This window comes from Talpa occidentalis, unplaced genomic scaffold (assembly GCF_014898055.3).
Source record: "Talpa occidentalis isolate TD23 unplaced genomic scaffold, MPIMG_talOcc4v2.1 talOcc4.9, whole genome shotgun sequence".
In the NCBI taxonomy this organism is placed as follows: domain Eukaryota; kingdom Metazoa; phylum Chordata; class Mammalia; order Eulipotyphla; family Talpidae; genus Talpa; species Talpa occidentalis.
Window position 1 is genome coordinate 21,637,231 of NW_023605305.1, and position 20,190 is coordinate 21,657,420.

Below are 20,190 nucleotides of genomic sequence, written 5' to 3' on the forward strand. Positions count from 1 at the left end.
CTCCCCCAGCTCTTTGCAAAGCAAAATTCAAGGCAGGAAAAAAGTGTCTGGGAGCTAGAGGTTGCAACATTGCATGCTCCCTCCAAGGCTCACCTCCCGCTAGGCCAGGCTCCCCATCCCACCTGGTAGGGACTTCCTTCTTTGGTCTGTGTCTGGTGGCATCTGGGTATCAGTGGGTCAGCAATGCTTGAAGCCGCTTGCTGTGTGGTCTTGGGCAAGTCACTGCCCCCTCTCTGAGCTTCGATTCCTTCAGTCACAAGAATCAGAAGCAGGTCAGAGAGGACTCAAGGACTGTTTCAGGCCTGACCAGGAGTAGCAAATGGGTGGCTAAACTGAACCAGACAAGGCATGTAACCTGCTGGGTGCAGCCCCTTGACAGAGTCGCTGCTGGCACCCGCCTGGTGGTTCAGAACGTGGGCTGAGGAATCAAGCCGTTCTGGGTTTGGATCCCAGTTTTGCCTCTCTGTGATTGTGGGCAAGTGACCTCATTTCTCCAGACCTCAAATTCTTCCTCTTTAAGAGGGGAATGAGGATAGCGCCTAATGACAAGGCTAAGCCTTGCAGGGCTCTCATTCTCTGCCACACACGATTCCCAGCACTTGCTGGGGATTAACTAACTACAACAATCCTTTGAGGTTGGTGTTACTATTGTCCCCACTTTGTAGATGGAAACCTGAAGCCCCGATGGAGTTAACTGATTCACCCTCCGTAGGTCCTAGAGCTAGGAAGTGGGTGAGCTGGGAACTGACTTCAAGCCAGTCTCCCTCTTTCCCGTGGTACCATAGGGCTTCGTAGAAGAGATAGTGATGTTGGGCCTCCCCTGGTGGCGCAGTGGTCGAGCGCTGGGCTGCGGAAGCTGCCCGCAGCCTCTGCAGGGACCAGGGAGGGTCCCACATGGCGCGACAGACCTCTCCTGCCGCACCCACTGCTCCCCTCAGTAGTGTATTTCGTCAGTCTGCCTGTTCTGTTCCCAGCTCTGGTTCTGGTGAATTCTCTCACCCTCCCGTGCTTGACTGTACCCAGTGCTTGTATAAATAAATAAATAAATCTTTAAAAAAAAAAAAGAGATGGTGATGTTAAAGCCTTAACACAAGCCAGGCACTTAGTAGTGAGTCAGTATATTAGTGATCATTATTGTTGTCAACATGATTCTCTCCTTCCTTCTAAATTTCTATTTTCATTTGCCAGTAAGAACTCTCTAGGCTCTAAGCACCCCAACTTGGAGGCAGGGGAGGGCCTGGATGATGGAAGCTTCCCCTTGCTACCCCTTCCATCTGTCTGGCAAGCTGAGGGCAGGGAGGCATGTTTGTACAGATGTGTGGCCCAGGGTATGCAAATAGTGTGGAGAGGGGCCTTGGTGCTTCTCTGCCCCTCCACCCCCACTGCTGACTTTCCACACCGGTGGAGGACCAGACTCTTAGCTATGCAAGTCCTAGGAAGCCCGTCCCTCTGTCTAGCCCTCCCTCCTGCTATTCAGTTGCCAGAGATCTCTTCTGAGGACTAGGAAATGAAGACCCCTCTTGCGGCGCCCTCCATTCTCCTTGCTTCCACCCCAGGAGTTTTCTCAGCCCCATCCTCAAAAATCCCAGTAATGCAGTGAAAATTGAAGTTACCTTAAATATTCTAATCTTATAACAATTTTGCTTTAATCATCATCTAAATGTGACCACATGTGTCCAGACCACCCAGTGGCCAGGCTGGTGGGACAAGAAGCTCCTAAAGGGCTGCTCTCAGGCATGGGCCCTGCTCTAGGAGGAGTGGGGTTCCCTGGGGAGCAGATGCATATCACTGGGTCCATCCCCTGCTTTCTCCTGGCCTGCCCACCCTGAGCAACCCTTCCCCTTCCTCAAGGGGCGTCTGGCCCTGCTGGGGGTCTCAGGATACTCTCTCTTAAAGACAGGCTGGGGGAGGGTGTGGATTAGAGGAGGCCAGGGCAGGCTTCACAGGCACGTGCACACAGCTCCCCCCTCAGAAAGGCTGCTTTAACACTCCCCCTGGTGCTTTTGAAATTCATAGTTTTTTAAAAAGATTTATTTATGCATACAAGAACTGGGGTACAGGTCAGACGTGTGGGGGACGGTGAGAGGATTCACCAAAGACAGAGTGGGGAACAGAACAGGCAGACTGACTGAAATACACTGCTGAGGGGAGCAGTGGGTGAGACAGGAGAGGTCTGCTGTGCCATGTGGGTAGCTCCCTGGCTGGGGATCGAACTCGTGCTGCAGTGGCTGTGGATAGCTTCATAGGTTGTCTTAACCCCTTGCGCCACCAGGGAGGCCCTGAAATTCATAATTTTTTAACTGGGGGCTCTGCATTTTCATTTTGCACTGAGCCCCATATATTATGTGGCTGGTCCTGGTGGAGGCCCCTGCACCTACACACCCTTCTCTCCAGGGTCCTCACTCCACTCACATGCTCTGTCAAAGCCCAGACAATAAACAATGAGCACCCACTTTGTGCTGAAAAGAAATACTAGATGCTTGGGGATTCAGTGATGAACAACAGACCCACCCCAATTTCTCAAAATTAAGTCGCACACAGACACTCACACATAAACCCACACACAATAATTTACAAGACAGTACCCTCCTACAATCGTGTTACTCATAGCTGCCAAGTGGGGGACACTTAGCATGTGCAGGGAAATTTACATGCTTCATCTTGTTTCATCCTCAAAACAGTCAGCATGGTAGGCCTTGTTATTCCCCTTTTCCAGATGAAAAAACCGAGTCTCAGAAATCAAATCCTTTGTCTAATGTCACGTAATCAATAAGGAGCAGAGCGAGGACTTGTCTTTGTCTTTCATTTTCCTTTTAAAGATTTATTTTATTTATTCATACATACAAGAACAGGAGTGCAGACCAGAGGTGTGGGGGAGAAGGGGGTAGAGGGGTTAGAGGATTCACCAGAGACAGAGTGGGGAGCAGAACTGGTAGATCCACTGAAATACACTGCTGAGGGAAGCAGCGGGTGAGACAGGAGAGACATGCTGCGCCATGTGGGTATCTCCCTGGTCCGAGGATCAAACCCATGCAGCAGTGGCTGGCAATAGCTTGACAGTGCTGAGACTTTAACCCCTGTGCCACCAGGGATGCCCTGTCTTTCATTTTCAACCTGTCCTCTGCACCCCCTACACACACATTGTATTCAGCCACTTTCTGGTGGACAGAAGCTCCCACCTCCAGGTGCCCAGACCCTATCATAGGCCTGTGATCATCACTGAATCCCCTTTGTTAAATGAAAGAACTCACATCCAGACACACTCCCCAAAGGACCCAAAGAAAAATACACACACTGAAACACAAAAACACACATCTGTAACACATGATGTACTGGATAAGAGCCCGGTGTCTGATCCTGGATGATTTGGGTTCAAGTCCTAACTTTACAATATATTAGCTGAAGATCTCAGTGTTTTCATCCACAAAATGGGAATGGTGATAAGGTTGCTGTGTCAAAGGAGAAATACAGGCCAAGTGCTGAGACTGGCACTGGCATATAATCACTCTTCACAAGTATCAGCTGTTGCCATGAACACATTTGTCGACACTCACACACATGGCATCGCACCCATCGCGTTGTGCTCCCAGCCCCCCTCTAGTCTAGCTCAGTGCTAGATGCTCTCAGGCTGACAGTTCAGGCCCCCAGGACCAGGAGGGAAAAGCAGCTGCTTCTCTTGGTCTCCTCTGGATGGCTCAGGGTGTGTTAGCGAGCAGGTTGCTGTTCTTCACCAGCAGAGACTTACATGCTTCATCTTGTTTCATCCTCAAAACAGTCAGCAAGGTAGGCCTTATTATCCCCCTTTTCCAGATGAAAAAACCAAGTCTCAGAAATCAAATCCTTTGTCTAATGTCACGTAATCTGGGTCCCTCAGAGACTTCCTGGAGGAGGCCTCCCCCGAAGCCTATTAAAGGAGGGTGGCTCCTCTCTGCCACTCTTCCTCATAACACCCCCAACCTCCTGTGGAAGCCCTTTCCCGACCCCCTTCGCCACAGTAGACACTTTCCTCTCCTCCTGCCAGAAGCGTAAATTGCCCCCAGGAATGCACTGCGTCCCACAGCTCCTCTGGCAGTGGCCAGCAGCAGTCCTGGGGTCAGGCCTGGCCCTACATCAAAGGCTGGAGATCGGTAACAGCCACAGCGAGGCTCCTAGCCTGCCACCACTTTCCCTCCCCTCCCTCCACTTCCCTTCCCCTCCCACCGGCCCTTTGGCTTCCAGGGAACAGCACATGGTAGCACTTAAGCTCCTGAGGAGGGAGGATGCTTTTCCTAACCAACCCCCTCCCCCCCCCCACCAATCCACAATGAACTACTTGTTAGGAGACTGTTTTAATTTTACTTAATGCAATTTCTTCTTCTAGGCCTCGGCTGCCACTTCCTTGGAGTACAAAGACAGGTAAGGGAGGCCAAACCACCGGGGAAGGTGTAACCTGAATACAGAAACATCACTGGTGTTGGGGGCCTGTGCTAGACTCTTACATCAGGGAAAACTGGCTGGTGCTCTGGTCTCCACTCAGGAAGTTTGTGGGGTAGAGGGGGTGGGGTTGGTTAAGGGAAGGCTCAGAGCTAGCATGTCGAACTCAGGAGGCCAGCTTGAGAGCCTGGGGTTCAGCTTCACCACTGTTCTTTCTAAGGCCCCGGCTTTGGTGGGCAGGCCCTCAGCCAGGAGCCTTGTGAGCTTTGCTTTCCGGGTCCATGGGGAAGATTGAGGAAAAGGGCACGTCCAGGCTCTGATTTTGCTCCATCAGGTGCATCTTCTAGCAAATTCTGAAAACCAGGGGTCCCATGGCCACACTCTGGGATAGCACAGTGATGATCTGGAGACCCCTGGTGGCCAGAGGCTGCAGAGGGAGGATTTTTCTTAAAGCTTTGTCCGGGCCTTTAAGTCCAGAGGCCACCCCCTTGGACTCCTCAGGCCAGCCCAACCCTGCTCCAGCCCTTTGGGAACCTTCCTCATCAGTCAGTCCCTCCCATTATAGCCAAGCAAAATTGCCCCTCTTGCTGGAAGGAGGTGCCAGTACATCAAGGAGAAAGGGAATGGCCTAGCTGGGGGCCGTCTCTGGAAAACAGAGGGATATGTAACATATAACCAGTTATGCAGAAGCAAGCTTGCAGGGGCTTGTATATTTGGTTCACTTGGGAGAGATGATGACGCCATGTCGCACAAAGCTTTATAGTCCTTGGTCTTTTTTCCTCCTTCCCTGGGCCCCAGGGTGCACATCACACAACTAACTGTGGGGCTGTAATGGGAAGCCACCAAGGAGGCTTTGTTTCCACCACTTGCCAACCCTGTAAAGTTGCATGAGTTTAACTCTGGGAAAGGAAATTTCCAAAACCTCACACCATGCAAAAGTCTGCAGGGAAGTTGTTTGTGGCACCAAAGGAGAGGAAGTGTGAGGATCCCCTGGAGAAGGGACAGGTAGTGAACTCACTTCCTAGCTGGGTGCAGACATCCCACAAAGCTTTCCACATCTGGGCCCCACCATCCATCCCCTTCATCTCTCCTCCATACAGTCTAACTGGTGTGACCAGACCCAGTCCTATACTGGGTGGGTGCTGACACAGATGACCAAACTGGGGTGTGTGTCCTGGGCCCCAAATTGTACCTGGAGGGAGAGGTAAAGAGGCTTGGAGGATGGGATCCCAGAGGAGCACGCGCCTCCCTATACTAGGGACACAGAAGTGGCCTTTCCCCCTCAGTGGTCTAACCCAGCTGGAGGAGGAAGGTCCTGTGCAAACTGCAGCCTACTAGTGCCGGAACCCCAGTCCCACCACGTGTAACCAAGTCAGAGTTTGAGCACAACGCATAAAACATCTCCCCTCGTTCAGCCTGTGCGCTAACCTCGGGGACCTGGAGTCCCTGAATATCTGTCCTCAAGAAACAGTGCCACCAAATATGGCCTGACCACCTCTGATCCCTCCCTTTAAAAGGTATCCTGAGCTCCGCAAGGCTGAGAGAGGGAGCCCTGAGCCTGCAACCACCCCTCTTCGTGCCCCCGGCCCCCTCAGTGCTAACCAGCCATTAACAGAGTATCTCTAAGAACATGGGCTCTGCAGTTTGGCTGGGCCTTTGAACCCTAGTTTCCCCACTTACTAGCTATATGATCTTGGGTAACTCGTGGCCTCTCCTCTGAAAATGGAATCACTGTGAATTAGCTAATGCATACAAAGTGCCAACTACAGTGCTATGTGATAAATACTCAATTAATGGTACCTCACATGAGGGTTTACATGGTTTTTCTAGTCACATTTAGTGCCCAAGAGTCCAAGATAGTCCATTTTATGTACGTCTGGGATAACAGTCTGACTTCTAGGTGTTTCTATAGATAATAGACCCAACAATGACCCTGATGGGCCTGCATCTGCGCCCAGGTTTCCCAGGCTCTCCAGTCTGTGGGGAGAAGTCATCCCTACACCAAATAAAATCAAGGCAGGACCTAGGGGCTTAGCCAATCTCTTTACCCAATTATAACAAAATTCTCAGGGCTGAGCAAAAAGAAAACAAGACATGATTGGGATTTCATTCAAGAATCTGTCTTTATTGAAGAACTTGTAAGAAAAAAGGATGGACCCTCTGTAAAAAGAGGAGATGTTGCCTCCTAACAGCAGGGAGGCATGAGATCTGGGTGGCTTCCCAGAAGTCAGTGTTTCCCGCACGACTGGCTCCCCTTTCCTGGCAAGCTCTGGAGTATGTCACACTGCAGCTAGCAACACCACCCACCCCCGCCAGCTCTCCTCCCCCAGCCCACAACCCTGGCTTCCTAGAGTCATTTACGAACGGCTGTCTGAAGGCCCAGGAGTAGACTGCCGCGTAATGGGTCAGAGTGGGCTTTGCTTTGGAAAATTCAAACAGGAATGTAAAATGGCTTGAGCTCTTTCTAGTCCAACCAAGGATGACTACATCCTTGAAGAAAAAGGGAGCAAAGAATTTCCCTCCTGAATATGCACACTTGTGGAGCAAATAGACTCTATCAATCTGCTCTTTATTAGCATGGAGAATGGAAACAAGGTTAGAAGAATATATAACACCCGTGTTATAAAGAGTCACTGAGTTCTAGAGGACAGAGGGAGCAATGAGGCCTTCTGATTCCAACAAGTGCCCCTGCTGGCTGCCCGCAGACCTGGGGCTGGTCATTCCTCTCCAGCAGGGAGATTGTCCTCAATCCTCCTGATGAATCTCATCCGGATTTCTGTCACACCATCTCCTTTCAGGGTGTCCTGGACAAACTTGGCCTCCACAGCCATCTGGACCTGGGGGACAGTGGGAAAATAAAGGGGCAGCTGCCTACCCACAACTTCTAGGGAACTACTGCAGAGGGGCTACCCACAGTAGCCCAAAAAGGGGGGCTGGTTTCCCACAAGGACAAGATTGCCCAGTTCTACTGTTCCCTTGCCAAAGACAGTGGCCCACACCCACAAGGAGAAACAGCAAAAAACCCCATGAATGAGACCGTCACCAATAAGCCAATCTGGGAATGGTGATCCTGGGCTTTTGGGGGTTGGCAGCATCACCTCCCAGCCTCGTGGGGAGCATGTCACCATGCAGAGACATCCAACCAGCCAGGGAGCAAAGCACTGGGGCAAGCCAAAGGCTCTCCTTTTCTCTCTCATTCATTCACTCAGACATTTATCAAGCCCCAACTAGATTTCAGGTGTCCCAAAGAGTAAAGAGCTGTACTCACCATCTCCAAGGCTCCCCGCAACACCCCACACAAGAGATTGGAATAAATAAGGGATGAGTGGTTATCAGGAAGTTCCACAAAGTCCACCAAGGGGTTATTTTCCAAAATGAGGGAGAATTCATCACCAGCAGGGCTCCAATTGGTGATACTCGGAGTGATGCCCAAGTACATCTTGAACGCCACCTGTCAGGGGACACACACCAGCACTATGGAGAGGAGCAGTTGGGGCTGGACGACAGGGAAGGTGATGGGACTGGCCAAGGAAACTCAGTGGCTCAGGAACAAAACTGTGGCCTCTACAGAACACTGAAGTGTTAGGTATTCGAGGCAAAAAAGGAGAAGCATCTTCCCCTTCAAGCATCACATTAATACAGTTAAGCTCCACTTGCTGACCACCTTCTCGATGGAAGGGAGCACTAATCTTTTGATGGGTGGCTGCCCTAATCCAGCATTTGAGTGAAGAAAGGCTCTAGCCACATCCCTGTCCTCTCTCTGTGCTACCTGAACCCTTCTTGAAAGTGAACACAGCACACGGGGGCAGAATTACTCTTAAGACATCTTCTACCAACCCTCTCTAGGACCTGGGCATGTCCAGCAGGCTCTATAACAGACAGAATCAACCTGCAGGCAATTGATTCCACAAAGCCATGGTGTTTCATCATTAGTACTACAGGATGTAATACTAAAGTTAGGAACAGCAGTTACTACACACACACTATGTTAACTGCATTAATTTTACCTAAATACTCATATTCATTATTTCATTTATTCCTTACAACCCTGTGAGGTAGCTCTTTTTTTTTCTTTTTTTCATCTTAAAGATGAGGTAACTGGTAATTAAAAAGGATAAAAGTAACTTACCTAAGAACTAGTAAGTATTGGAGCCAGAATTTGAAAGCAGGCTTGTCTGAGTCCAAAGCCTATATTCTTAGCCCATGTTACTCTGCTACATCTTCACCATGAAGGGGATCTGGCTTTGCTTTCAGTGAGGCTTTAATCCAAAGGGATGCTCTTAACCACTCTTCCTTCTTTCATACTCTGTGCTATTCCCAAACTACCAGGAAGGCTTCTTTGGCCCAAAGAGCTGCCTACTTAGCCATCTGGAATACTAGGAGCCTCTCTAAGGGAGATGGAGAGTGGTAAGCAGCGCCTCCCAACGATAATCCTTCAGCGCGGCCAGGGGCCCAGGATAATGACCTTGGCGATGACATCTGCAGTTTCCCGAAAGTCGTGGCACCTCCCAACATTTGACCGTGCCAAGAAATCTTCTATCAGTCGGACTCCAATGTTATAGCCCCTGGAAAGGACAAGAAAACAGACTATATAATAGCATCTGAATGTCCCATGTCTGAACATAAGGCTATTGGTAGTAAAGGGAAAATGGAGATAATCCCAAAACATTCCAATAAATGAGCTCAGTGCAAATTTTACCCAAATATTGGTTATGAGAAAGGGGACCCTGTTCTGGCTCTATAGGACCATGTAGATTCACTGTGCTAGGAAGCCCTCCTCTTATTTCTCCCACAGAGACTCTCACTCACATTTTGTCCAGCTGTTTATTCACATCTTCATCATTTTCATAGTCTTTGCACAGCTGAGTGACCAGAGCACCATAGGTCAGTGTGAAGAGCTCAGAGCTCTACAAGAGATTCAAAAGGCAGTCAGGATCAAAACCCACAAAAGAGAAAGTCTGGTGAGAGTCTGGATGGGACTTGATGCAACTGTCGGGATTCAAAGGAAAGTCACCTGAGTCTTGTGGGAAAGATCATTATTCCCTGTGGAGTGGCCACAGGATGTGGCTGCCCAGGGTCAACATGGCTCCGCTGCAGCCAAATCCACTCGGAAAACCAGATCCTGTAAAAGGCACCCTGTGTACCAAGCAGTCACTCTTCCAACACAGCAACAGCAGGTGGGCTTCTGCCAGCCCCTTAGGAACCCACCACAGCTGCCACGCCTAAGCTCAGGTCACAGAATCTGGCATGAGAGTGATAACTGTTCCCCAGACACTAGGAAGGACAAAGAAGATGCTTACAAATCAGCCTCTGTGAGGCGTGACCATACATGCCTTAGCATGTATGGAGTGTCCTGCCATGCAGTTAAAGCGCAGTACCCTGGGCAGCACAGGACCTTCACCGGTTCAGAGGGAAGAAGTCACCAGCATTGGAAAAAATAATGTTCCTCTTCACACACACCTAACGTGTTCCCTGGAAAGAGAATAACTGACAAAAATACAACCTTTTATGTTCCAGGAACACAATATTGACCTGGACTGGTTTCTACTTCAAACGCACCTGAAGTCACAGAAACTCTCAGATAAACAATCCTGTCACCTATTTACCAAGAAACAGCTGAGGAAGGTGTAAAGAATGGCAAATACCAAGACTGCAGATGAAAGCAGCAGGTAAGGGGAAGGCATGAGAGTTAAGCAAATTGAGAAATATGAACAGCACATCTGGATAACGGACCTGCACAGAAATATGGTGGAAAAATCAAGACTGCCACCAAACCACTCCCTTCTTAATGGGGGCTTGTCAACTGGGGCAGAGCACCCTTCTGTCTTCAAGTCTTCCACGGAAGAAGAGCCAAGTAATGCCAAGGACCCAGGCTCTCAGGACCCAATGTTCCCTCCTAATCACCATGGTAATGCCCTTTGTTTACATACCACATTCTACTTTTTTAAAAGATTTATTTATTTATTTATTTATTTAAGATATTTATTTATTTATTTATTTTTAATTTTTTTTTTTTTAATAGAGGCATGTTTTATTTATTTATTTGTTTGTTTTGTTTATACATGCACTGGGTACAGTCAGAAGCGCGGGAGGGTGAGAGAATTCACCAGAGCCAGAGCGGGGAGCAGAGCAGGCAGAAGGACCGAAGTACACTGCTGAGGGGAGCAGTGGGCGGCAGGAGAGGTCTGCGCGCCATGTGGGACCCTCCTCTGGTGGCCGGGGAGCAGCCGGGGATCAAACCGGCGCTGCAGAGGCAGCGGGCAGCTTCGCAACCCAGCGCTCAACCACTGCGCCACCGGGGAGGCCCTATTTATTTATTTATACAAGCACTGGGTACAGTCGGAAGCATGGGGAGGTGAAAGAATTCACCAGAGCCAGAGCAGGGAGCAGAGCAGGCAGAAGGACTGAAGCACACTGCTGAGGGGAGCAGCGGGCGGCAGGAGAGGTCTGCGCGCCATGTGGGACCCTCCTCCGGTGGCCGGGGAGCAGCTGGGGATCGAACCGGTGCTGCAGAGGCTGCGGGCAGCTTCACAACCCAGCGCTCAACTGCTGCACCACTGGGGAGGCCCAGATTTATTTATTTTTATACAAGAGCTGGGGTACAGGCCAGAGAAGCGGGAGGGTGAGAAGATTCACCAAATACAGAGTGGGAAGCGGGACAGGCAGACGACCAAAATACACTGTTGTGGGGAGCAGCAAGCATGACAGGAGAGGTTTGCCGCGCCATGTGGGACTCTCCCTCGCTGGCCGGGAATCGAACTGGCACTGCAGAGGCTGCGGACAGCTTCACCCACTGCGCCACCGGGAAGGCCTACCACATTCCATTTTTTAGCTCATTGTTTAGCCCACCCTAAGGCAGAAAAGGCAGAATTAATCCCATTTTAGAGATGAGGAAACAGACTGGAAATGGTTATGTGACTTGCCTAAGGATAAAGCTGATTATTAACAAAAGTAATTTGGGGAACAAAAACCAAGAGTTTCTTAGTTAATAGCCATTCTACCCAGTGTTACCCACAACCGCAATATTAATAAGCCCCCTTTAAAAAAAAAATAACTCAGCTGCTCTAGGGAGTCAAAGAGAATCAGTTTTGGAATCAGAAAGCTCTTTGAACTCAACTAAAACAATCAGATCAGGTGTCTCCAAGAGACCATTTACCAAATATAGCAATTAAAGGAAGCTATTAAGGAGGAGAATGATTTTTCAGTAAAGTTAAGGGTTGGCAATAGAATGGCTTGGGCATGAATGAATGGAGACAATCCAGCAGTTACCAGTCCATAGTGTTGGCACCACTGCATTAAGTCAGGAGAGTTTTCCTTCCATTATTAATGAGCCCTTAGAAGTAGAGTCCAAGAGCCTCAGCCCACCATGATGCCAAGTTAACAGCGTATTATGTTACCAAACACCTTATACATGCAGTAGCCCCCAAGTTACCAAGAAGAAAACTAAAGGTCCTAGAAAGATCTGTCCATGGCCACAGAATCCGTATGTCTGGGATCTGGGAATGGGATCCCTAACCCAGTCTCTCCACACCACTCTTAATTTGCAAGTCTGATTCCATCTTCAATTTTGAATCCAGTTTATTTGTAACAAGGAGCAGTCCAAATATATAACTATCCTGGGAGCTGGGGTGGAACCTATAGGTTCCTGCTGAAGTTTTCTTACTTTAAAAATAGGAATGGTATGGTAAAAAAAATCATTCATTCAACATTTACTATGTACCAGGGACTATCTTACTAGAGGGAGACAGAAAATAAATGGAATAAATAAAATATATGGTTCGCCAGATGGTGGAAAATACTATGAAGAAAACTAAGCACCATAAAAGACTTAGGGAGTATAATGTTCATGTGTATGTAGTGGGCAGTCAATTTTAAATAGGGTAGTCAGAGATGGCCTCATTAAAATGCTATTTGTGTAACAACCTGAGGGAAGTTGAGGGTAAGCCATTAAGATATCTGCATGAAAAAAATCTAGGCAGCAAACACTAGATGGAAGTGTATTATCTGTCATGTTTGAGAAACAGCTAGAAACCAGCATGATGAGAGAGGAGTGGACAAAGGAGAGAACAGAAGAGGAAGTCAGGGCCTCCCTGGTGGCGTAAGGGTTTAAGACGCAACCCATGAAGCTATCTGCAGCCACTATAGCATGAGTTCGATCCCCAGTCGGACAGGGAGCAACCCACATGGCATAGCAGACCTCTCCTGATTTGCCTGCTACTCCCCTCAGCAGTGTATTTCAGTTAATGTGCCTGTTCTGTTCCCCCACTCTGTCTCTGGTGAATCCTTTCACCCTCACACTTCTGGCCTGTACCCCAGTTCTTGTATGCATAAATAAATAAATCTTTAAGAAAAAAAAGAAGAGGAAGTCAGAGAAGTCTGAATACCCGGGTTTCCTGTTCTTTTGCTTCTTTACCATGACACCCTTAAAGGTCAGCTAATTCAGCTAGTCCAGTTGCCACACAACAGAAACATGACTGCTTTAACCATATTTAAATTATTTATAATTGTCATCAACACTTATAAAACTTTCAAAATGTCTTCACAGATAATTTCTCATTGATCCTTTTAACAACCATAAGTTAGCAAAACAAACATTAATTGTCCCCATTTTACAGGCAACAGATTAAATAAGTCTTCTTTCTTAAAGTCACGTGTTCCCAAACCATTGCTTAATCTCCCCAAACACCAGGTTCCCATCTACACAATATAACAAAGATGACATATTATCTGGCCTTCAGGATTACCAGAAGATTCCACTCAGAAAACGTCTGTAGATCATCTGCTGCACAGCACCTACTCAAGAAGTAGATGTGGTAACATTTATTCTTTTTTTTTTTAAGATTTATTTTTATCTATTTATGCATACAAGAACTGGGGTGTAGGCTATAGGTGTGGGGGGGAGGGGGCAAGAGGATTCACGGAAGATGGATTGGGGAGCAGAACAGGCAGACTGATTGAAATACACTGCTGAGGGGAGCAGTGGGTGAGACAGGAGATGTCTGCTGCACCACATGAGTCAGCAGCCTGGCTGGGGATTGAACCCATGCTGCTGTGGCTAGCGATTGCTTAACAGTGCTGAGACTTTAACCCCTGTGCTGTTCTGCAGACCAAGAGACCACAGTTTCATACCGCAGAGCCAATGTGATTTCTAAGTACTTTAGGCACAACGTAAGCAGAGTAAGTCAAACCAAGCCCTACACTCAGGTGAGCTACTGCACTGATGGTTTTCAAAAGGCTTTCAATTAGTGCCACAAACAAAAATCAAATCTCCTTCAGTGGGCTGATCCTGGAGTCAATGCTTCAAGAGTCACACTATTTTTGTCAATGCCAAGTTATCCAGAGTGACTGTCCTCCAGAAGTTCAGGAAGGGATGTCAGCAACAGGATTAAGTCCAGCCCTCTCTTATTCCCCAGCCTCCTGTCATGGAGACTGTGTACTGCTACTAAGTAATAACTCACTTGGACTCTGGAGAACTGAGCCACTGGGATTGGATAACTAGCAACACAACTAAAGGACAAGTCTAATTATCCGTGGGATTCAAGAACCAGCACTATACAGACACACAAACGCTAATTCTTTTACTAACAAGGGTGCTGCTGACATTTACTTGTGTCAACTCTGTTCTTAAGTGCATTGTCACACTGCTAGTTTTATATGCATTACTTCACTCTTCTGATAAAAATCTTTATTACCTTTTTAAATTAATTTTTTAAGGATGGAGAAACCGATGCTTAGGACAATGAAGAAACTTGCCTGAGGTCACACAGTAAGTAGGCAGTGAAGCCAAGACTCAATCCCAGACAATACTATACCCCTGTGTGTTGGCATTTTTTTGTCCCTCTCAGAGTACAGTGGTTCTCAAGGACTTCATCTCTGCATTTCCCACAGCACCAAGCACACAGCTTTCATGTAGTTGGAAATATGCTACAGGAATGGGCTGTCTGCACAGACTAAAAGCAGAGATCAGGTAACTTGAGCATATTAACCATTTAAGTCTTGGACGATTTTATGTAGGAACACTGCAATTCGCAGAAGGTTGGGCTGATTGGGAAGAGGGCTGCGAGAGGCATAGAGTCACCAGAGAGGACAGAAGCAGGTCAAAACCAGGTGGCCACAAAGATCATGTGACAAGCCCCAATTAGCCACCAGTATTTGAATGAGCGGAACCACCAAGTATTTGTTTTTTTTTTTTTTAATTTTTTTTTAATAGAGGCATGTTTTTTTATTTATTTATTTGTTTGTTTGTTTGCTTGCTTGTTTTATACATGCACTGGGTACAGTCAGAAGCGCGGGAGGGTGAGAGAATTCACCAGAGCCAGAGCGGGGAGCAGAGCAGACAGAAGGACCAATGTACACTGCTGAGGGGAGCAGCGGGCGGCAGGAGAGGTCTGCGCGCCATGTGGGACCCTCCTCCGGTGGCCGGGAAGCAGCCAGGGATCAAACCGGCGCAGCAAAGGCCGTGGGGCAGCTTCGCAACCCAGCACTCAACCGTTGTGCCACCGGGGAGGCCCCCACCAAGTATTTGTGTCACTCATTCAATAAATAAAAATTGCCAAGTGCTAGGCATTATTTCAGATGCTACGAATGGAACAGTGATCAAAACAAATCCCTATTTTTGTGGAGTTGACACTTTCATGAGAGAGACTGAAAATAAGTAAATATGTAATTTGTAATAAAACATTCAAAATGAAATAGTGCTATTAAAAAAAGTGCTAAAAAGAGAAAAAACAGTAAGAGAAACTAATTAGTAGGTGGTCAGAGAAGGCCTCTCTGAGGAGGTGACATCTGAGTCAAGTGTGAATGAAATAAGGAGTAACTAGGTGACTCTATGGGGGCAGGCAATTCCAAGCAGAGAACACAGCATTACAAAAGCCTTAGCAGGAGTGTGCACCCATCCTAGCTCCCTCACTTGATCAAAGCTGAGTGAATACTGGGGTGGAGCCCACGGGTTCATGCTAAAGTGGTATTGAAGATTTCAATATTGATTTCAGGTAAAAAATGTACAAAACAAGAGCAAGATATGAAAACAAAGCAGGAAGACCTTTCGTATATGCTCATATCTTAGGAAGAGGAAACAAACATTTACCATGTCCCATGCATTTTAGTTATCTCATTTAATCCCTGTCTTATACATAAGGTAACTGAAGATCCATTGAATAAGGCAGAATTCCAACTTATGTCCATGTGTCCCCCCCACGACACTGTTTCCTAGCAAAATATTTTTTTCTTCCTGTAAGCTGCAAAACAGGAATTCTTAACCTGTGATCCATGGCATATTTTCAGGGAGACCACAGGTTCCCCCCAACCACCAATTATAATAAAGGATCTGTGTCCATTTAATATTTCTGGGGAGGTGATTCATACCTATCATCAGCTTCTGAAAAAGGCCCGAGAGAAAAAAAAGTTAAGTACTACTATGAAGTCACAGGGACTCCTGTAGCCCATTTTCAATTGCTATTTTGGTGTAAGAAGAGGGAAGTTTAATCATTCCCTCTACAGCCAAATGTCAACAAAGAGCCCTAATAGGCCCCACATGCAACACTGGATACTCAGTTTTTAAATCAGCAAACAAAGATAGCAGGAGCAAATTTGGAGGAGGTAAGAATATGCCTAATAAAAGGAAAACGTGTTCCTTTTTACGCCCCTTAGTTTGGAGAAAAACGTCATCGATTTACTTCCCAGACCCAGTCACCATCTGCAGCTACCAATATATGACTACAGGGTGTCTCACTATTTCCAGACAAGAAGAAAGACCTTGCCTCACCAGTGGGACCCCAGTTATTGCCAACTCCAGCCCACCCCTTACTCCACTGAATATAAAGTTCCCTTCTGGCAAGACCAGTATTTGAGCATCTCTTACAACGCCCACGATACAGTGTAAGACAACAGGGCCTTCGGAGTGGGGGACACATGGGTTCAAATCCTAACTCTTCCTAGCCATAAATTTGGGCAACTTACATAATCCCTTAACTGTAAAATGGCGACAGCATCATCCCCCTGAATTATTTGGAGGATTAAATTAGATAATGTGCCTTAAGTGCTTGGCCCAGTGCCTAACATGTAGTAAGAGAGCCACAGTGGTTGTTACTGTTATTGCTGTCGTCGTTATTGTTGATCAGGCACCCCACAGCCAGGCTCGGGATAGGGGTCTCTGAGCTACTGCAGAGGCCCCCCAACCTAAGGCAGGCCCCGGCCCGCCCTCCGGAGTGATTCTCCCGTCTCGACCCACAGAGCAGCCTCCTCGTTCCCTCCGGCGGACCCAACCCCCCACGCCCACCCACCGCAACGCTCGGGCCCGCCCTTCCCCAGCCGCGCCTCCGGCCCCGCACCCGGCCCCTTCCCCAGTGTGTCTTCGTCCCGGCCCGCCCGCCGAGATCACCTGCTCCCAGTTACCATTTTTTTGCTTTCAGTGCCACGGTTCGCCTGTCTCGACATGGTGCCGGCCGCCCCAGCCCACCTCGCCTCAGGCCCACTCCGCGACCCTTCCTGATACCGCTCGTCCTAGCCGCAGCCCCTTAGCCTTTGGGATTGACGGACACCGACTCACCGCGCCTGCGCGGCCTGCCGCGGGGCACCACGGGACTCGTGGTTCCACCGACGAGAGTAATTCCCGCCCAATTAACGTCGGACTACAAAGCCCAACAGCCCCGTGGGCAGCTCCGCCCCTTAAGGCAACTGGACTACGACTCCCGGAATGCTCCGCGCGCCACAGATTCGTAAAATCTGGCTCGGCCTTAGGCTACATTCTGGCCGCTAGGTGGCGGCCGTAGCTTGCGGTAAATCCTGTGTCACCCACGCACTTCCCTCCCCCCTCCACCTCCCCAGGCCCATCCCCACTGAGATGCTCTGCAAATTCCTCTCTCGCTGGGTTGGTAATGGAAAGTCCCTCTTTCGAACTAGCTTCTTCCCCTATTAGTGCAGTTCAGAGCCGAAGCTCCCAGGATGTTCCGGGAAATTAGCAATGGCCCATATGCAGATTTGGCTTCATCTTTAAAATATTTAATGACTACTGTGTGCCAAGTATTTGGCTAGTGGTACTCTCTTCAAACTGCCATCTGTCCCCAAACCCCAAAGGCAACCAGTACCTGCATTCTGTGCCTGCAACCGTGGCCTCATGATGGAATATCCAGTGTCTTAGATAAAATTCAGCTTGCTTTCCCCCCTCTCCCCTAAAACTACACTGCTCGGTTTCCAGAAAAAAGAAAGATCACCAGGTTTGGTGGCAAAGAGTCCTGGGTTTTTAATCCCAACTTTGCCGTTTTGGGCAAATTGCACCATCTCTCCCAGTTGTTGTGAAGATTAGATGTATGGGTAGAACCTGGGGACAAAGGAAATGTGTATTCCTCTTCTTCCAGCTGCTCTCTAAAAACATAACCCAAAAAACAGGCCCCAGAAACACCAGGGAAATGTGCTGGCCACACCCTTGACTCTCACCAAGGGGAAGTCCTATGGTCCTAACCATAGTTCTTTGGTTTCAGCTTCAGCCATCCCTCTCAGACTGGTCAGTTCTGAGGGGGCCAGGTTTGGAGTCCCTAAACCCCCTCTCCTTGCTTAGGCCTGCAGCCTGAATGTAGCAGCTGCATTCTAGCCCCCAGCCTTCACCATGACAACCAGCCTACCCAGCTGTGAGCCAGCCAGGCTGGAGAAGGCTGGGGGGGGTGCCCATGCAGCTCAGGCTGAACACCAGTGCCCAAGATTCTCTCCCGCCCCAATCTCTCCCTCAGGGTGCAGGACTAATCATTATTATACCCTTCTCCTGGTGGCACAGACATTCTGGGGCCTCCTTAGAGGTAGTGACCTTTGACTCTCCTTCCTGTGTCATTGCCTTGGTGAAGTATTCTGGGAAGGAACTTGAGGGTAGTTTGGGAGGGGGGCAGGAAGCAGGAGTGGGCTAGCCCCTGCAGGCCAGCACAGCCAGAGAAGAGCCTTCTGCATTCCCAGGAGAGGACAGCTGAGGTGAAAGCTGCAGTTGGCTGGCCTGTCTGTCGGTCTGGGCTCCTCCCTGCCGGCTGCCCTTGGCTGCCCACAGAAACCTGAGTCACAGTCACAGCCAGCGCCGACCCCACCCAGCCTGCTGTCATTCAGGCTGCTCTGGAGCCTGGAGGAGGAGTCTCTCCTGTCAGTCTTAAACCCGCTGAGATTCTTCCTCTCTCCACCCATGATTCTCCTCTTGGTGTCTTTTTCTTTAAAAAAAAAAAAAAAAGATTTTATTTGTGCATACAAGAACTGGGGTCTAGGCCAGAGGTGCAGGGGGGTGAAAGGAGTCACAGAGACAAACTAGGGAGCAAAACAAGTGGATTCACTGACATACACTGCTGGGGGGAGCAGCGGGCAAGACAGGAAAGGCCTGCTGCGCCTTGTGTGGGTCAGCTCCCTGGCCAGGGATCAAATTCAGGCTGCTGTGGTGTGCTGTCTCAGTGGGCCTTAGTGGTGGCAGTGATAGCCCTGAGACTTAACCCCTAGGCCATCCACCAGGGAGGCCCTTGGTGTCTTTTTCTGTAGGACTCCTCCTCCAAGCTGAGCATCATCAGTCCTGAATTAGAGGTGGGGGTGGGGTCCATTTCAGGCTGATCTATAGGGTCTCCTCCTGGCTGAGAACTTAAAAAGCTCCTTAGACAGCAGCTCCATCATTTCCAAATTCCAACCCCTCTCACCACTCCTTGGGGCTAGGACATTTAGGGACAGTAGGCACCCCCCCACCCCAACCCTTGTCTCCTCCCTAGAAAAGAAAGCTGCCTATAGGCAGTGCTTCATAGCCAAGGGTCTAGACCAGAACCCATTCCCAGGAAACAAAAGAGTTGAACCTATGACATGACGTGGTGTATCTGAGTTCCTTTCCCTGCATCCCTCTCTATTCCCCAGGAGTTGCAGGGAAGGAGAACATACTGCAGCTGGTGTCACCACTGCCCTTGAGGACATGCCCCAGCCTCTCCCAACCCTCCCCCCACCCCAACCTGGCCATAGGGAGTAGGCCCTGGAGGCTACGGGTCCACAGGAGAGCCTGTCTGAGTTAGAGACCCCTTGGAACCCATAATGCTTGAGGTGGAGTCTCTGGCCTGTCACGAGGTCCCTCCCACTTCCTACTTAGTGGGTGTGGAGGAGGCAGCCTTCAGGGCCTATGTCCTGATTCATATCTCTGTGTTAAATCTCCCACCGATTTCCTTCACTCATCCACCAGGTTCATCCGGACCCTGTCCCACCAAAACCAGGCAGCTATGTATGCCCCCCAGTAGGGTCAGGAAGGGAACATACTTCTGATTCCCATTCAGTGACCTGCCCTCTAGCTCCAGCCTAGCTCCTGGAATGGATCCATAGTAGGGGTGGGGTCTGTCCTGCGTCATAGGGGAGTTCCCTGCCCCTCACCCTTGAGGGTAGAGCACCCTGATGGGGTTTTAGCCCTTGATGTTGAAAGAAAAGCCTCATTTACTACTTCTCTGGCATGTCTAATATTTGGGGGGCCATGTGGAGCACTACCACCCAGGCCCAAATTCAGAAAGTGACACTCACTCTGAACATTCTCAGTTGCCAGGGCCTGGGGTCTGTCAGGGATCCTAGTCAGTTAGGGAGGGACTAATAATGGAGAGGAGCCACTCCATTACTCCTGCAGCGACCACGGGACGCTGGCACTCTCCCTCCCCCTGCAGAGCTGGACACATGCATCCTCTGGACCCCAGCTCTGCAGGGAGCAATCTAGGGCTGGTCCCAGATCCAAGGGTCCAGGTTGCCTAAATCCCATGTGCTCTGTTGGTCCCCAACACTAGCATCTCATGAGGGGGT

General features: G+C 49.1%; 1 protein-coding gene across 3 annotated transcripts; it reads right to left on the reverse strand.

Annotated features, from left to right (window-relative positions):
* Positions 1-6,511: 6,511 nt before the first annotated feature.
* TRAPPC3 (trafficking protein particle complex subunit 3) lies at positions 6,512-16,984 on the reverse strand. Of its 3 annotated transcripts, none has more exons than XM_037498342.2 (5): positions 16,961-16,984; positions 9,223-9,320; positions 8,879-8,978; positions 7,682-7,864; positions 6,512-7,250 (listed from the first exon to the last, which is right to left on the reverse strand). In XM_037498342.2, coding segments are annotated over exons 2-5 (405 nt in total). In that variant the 5' UTR covers positions 9,225-9,320; positions 16,961-16,984; the 3' UTR covers positions 6,512-7,130. The 3 variants fall into 3 exon arrangements, with proteins under 3 accessions (XP_037354239.1, XP_037354236.1, XP_037354240.1); XM_037498339.1 differs by lacking the exon at positions 16,961-16,984 and adding an exon at positions 16,807-16,954; XM_037498343.2 differs by lacking the exon at positions 16,961-16,984 and adding an exon at positions 10,147-10,313.
* Positions 16,985-20,190: the final 3,206 nt, after the last annotated feature.

What these genes read in the sequence shown, in the direction of transcription:
- TRAPPC3 (XM_037498339.1), bottom strand. Translation starts at nt 16,848, where the DNA reads ATGTCGAGACAGGCGAACCGTGGCACTGAAAGCAAAAAAATG. An exon ending in AATAAACAGCTGGACAAAAT is followed by an intron (nt 8,979 to 9,222) that starts GTGAGTGAGAGT and finishes TGTCCTTTCCAG; the next exon opens with GGGCTATAACATTGGAGTCC. An exon ending in TGCGGGGAGCCTTGGAGATG is followed by an intron (nt 7,251 to 7,681) that starts GTGAGTACAGCT and finishes ACTGTCCCCCAG; the next exon opens with GTCCAGATGGCTGTGGAGGC.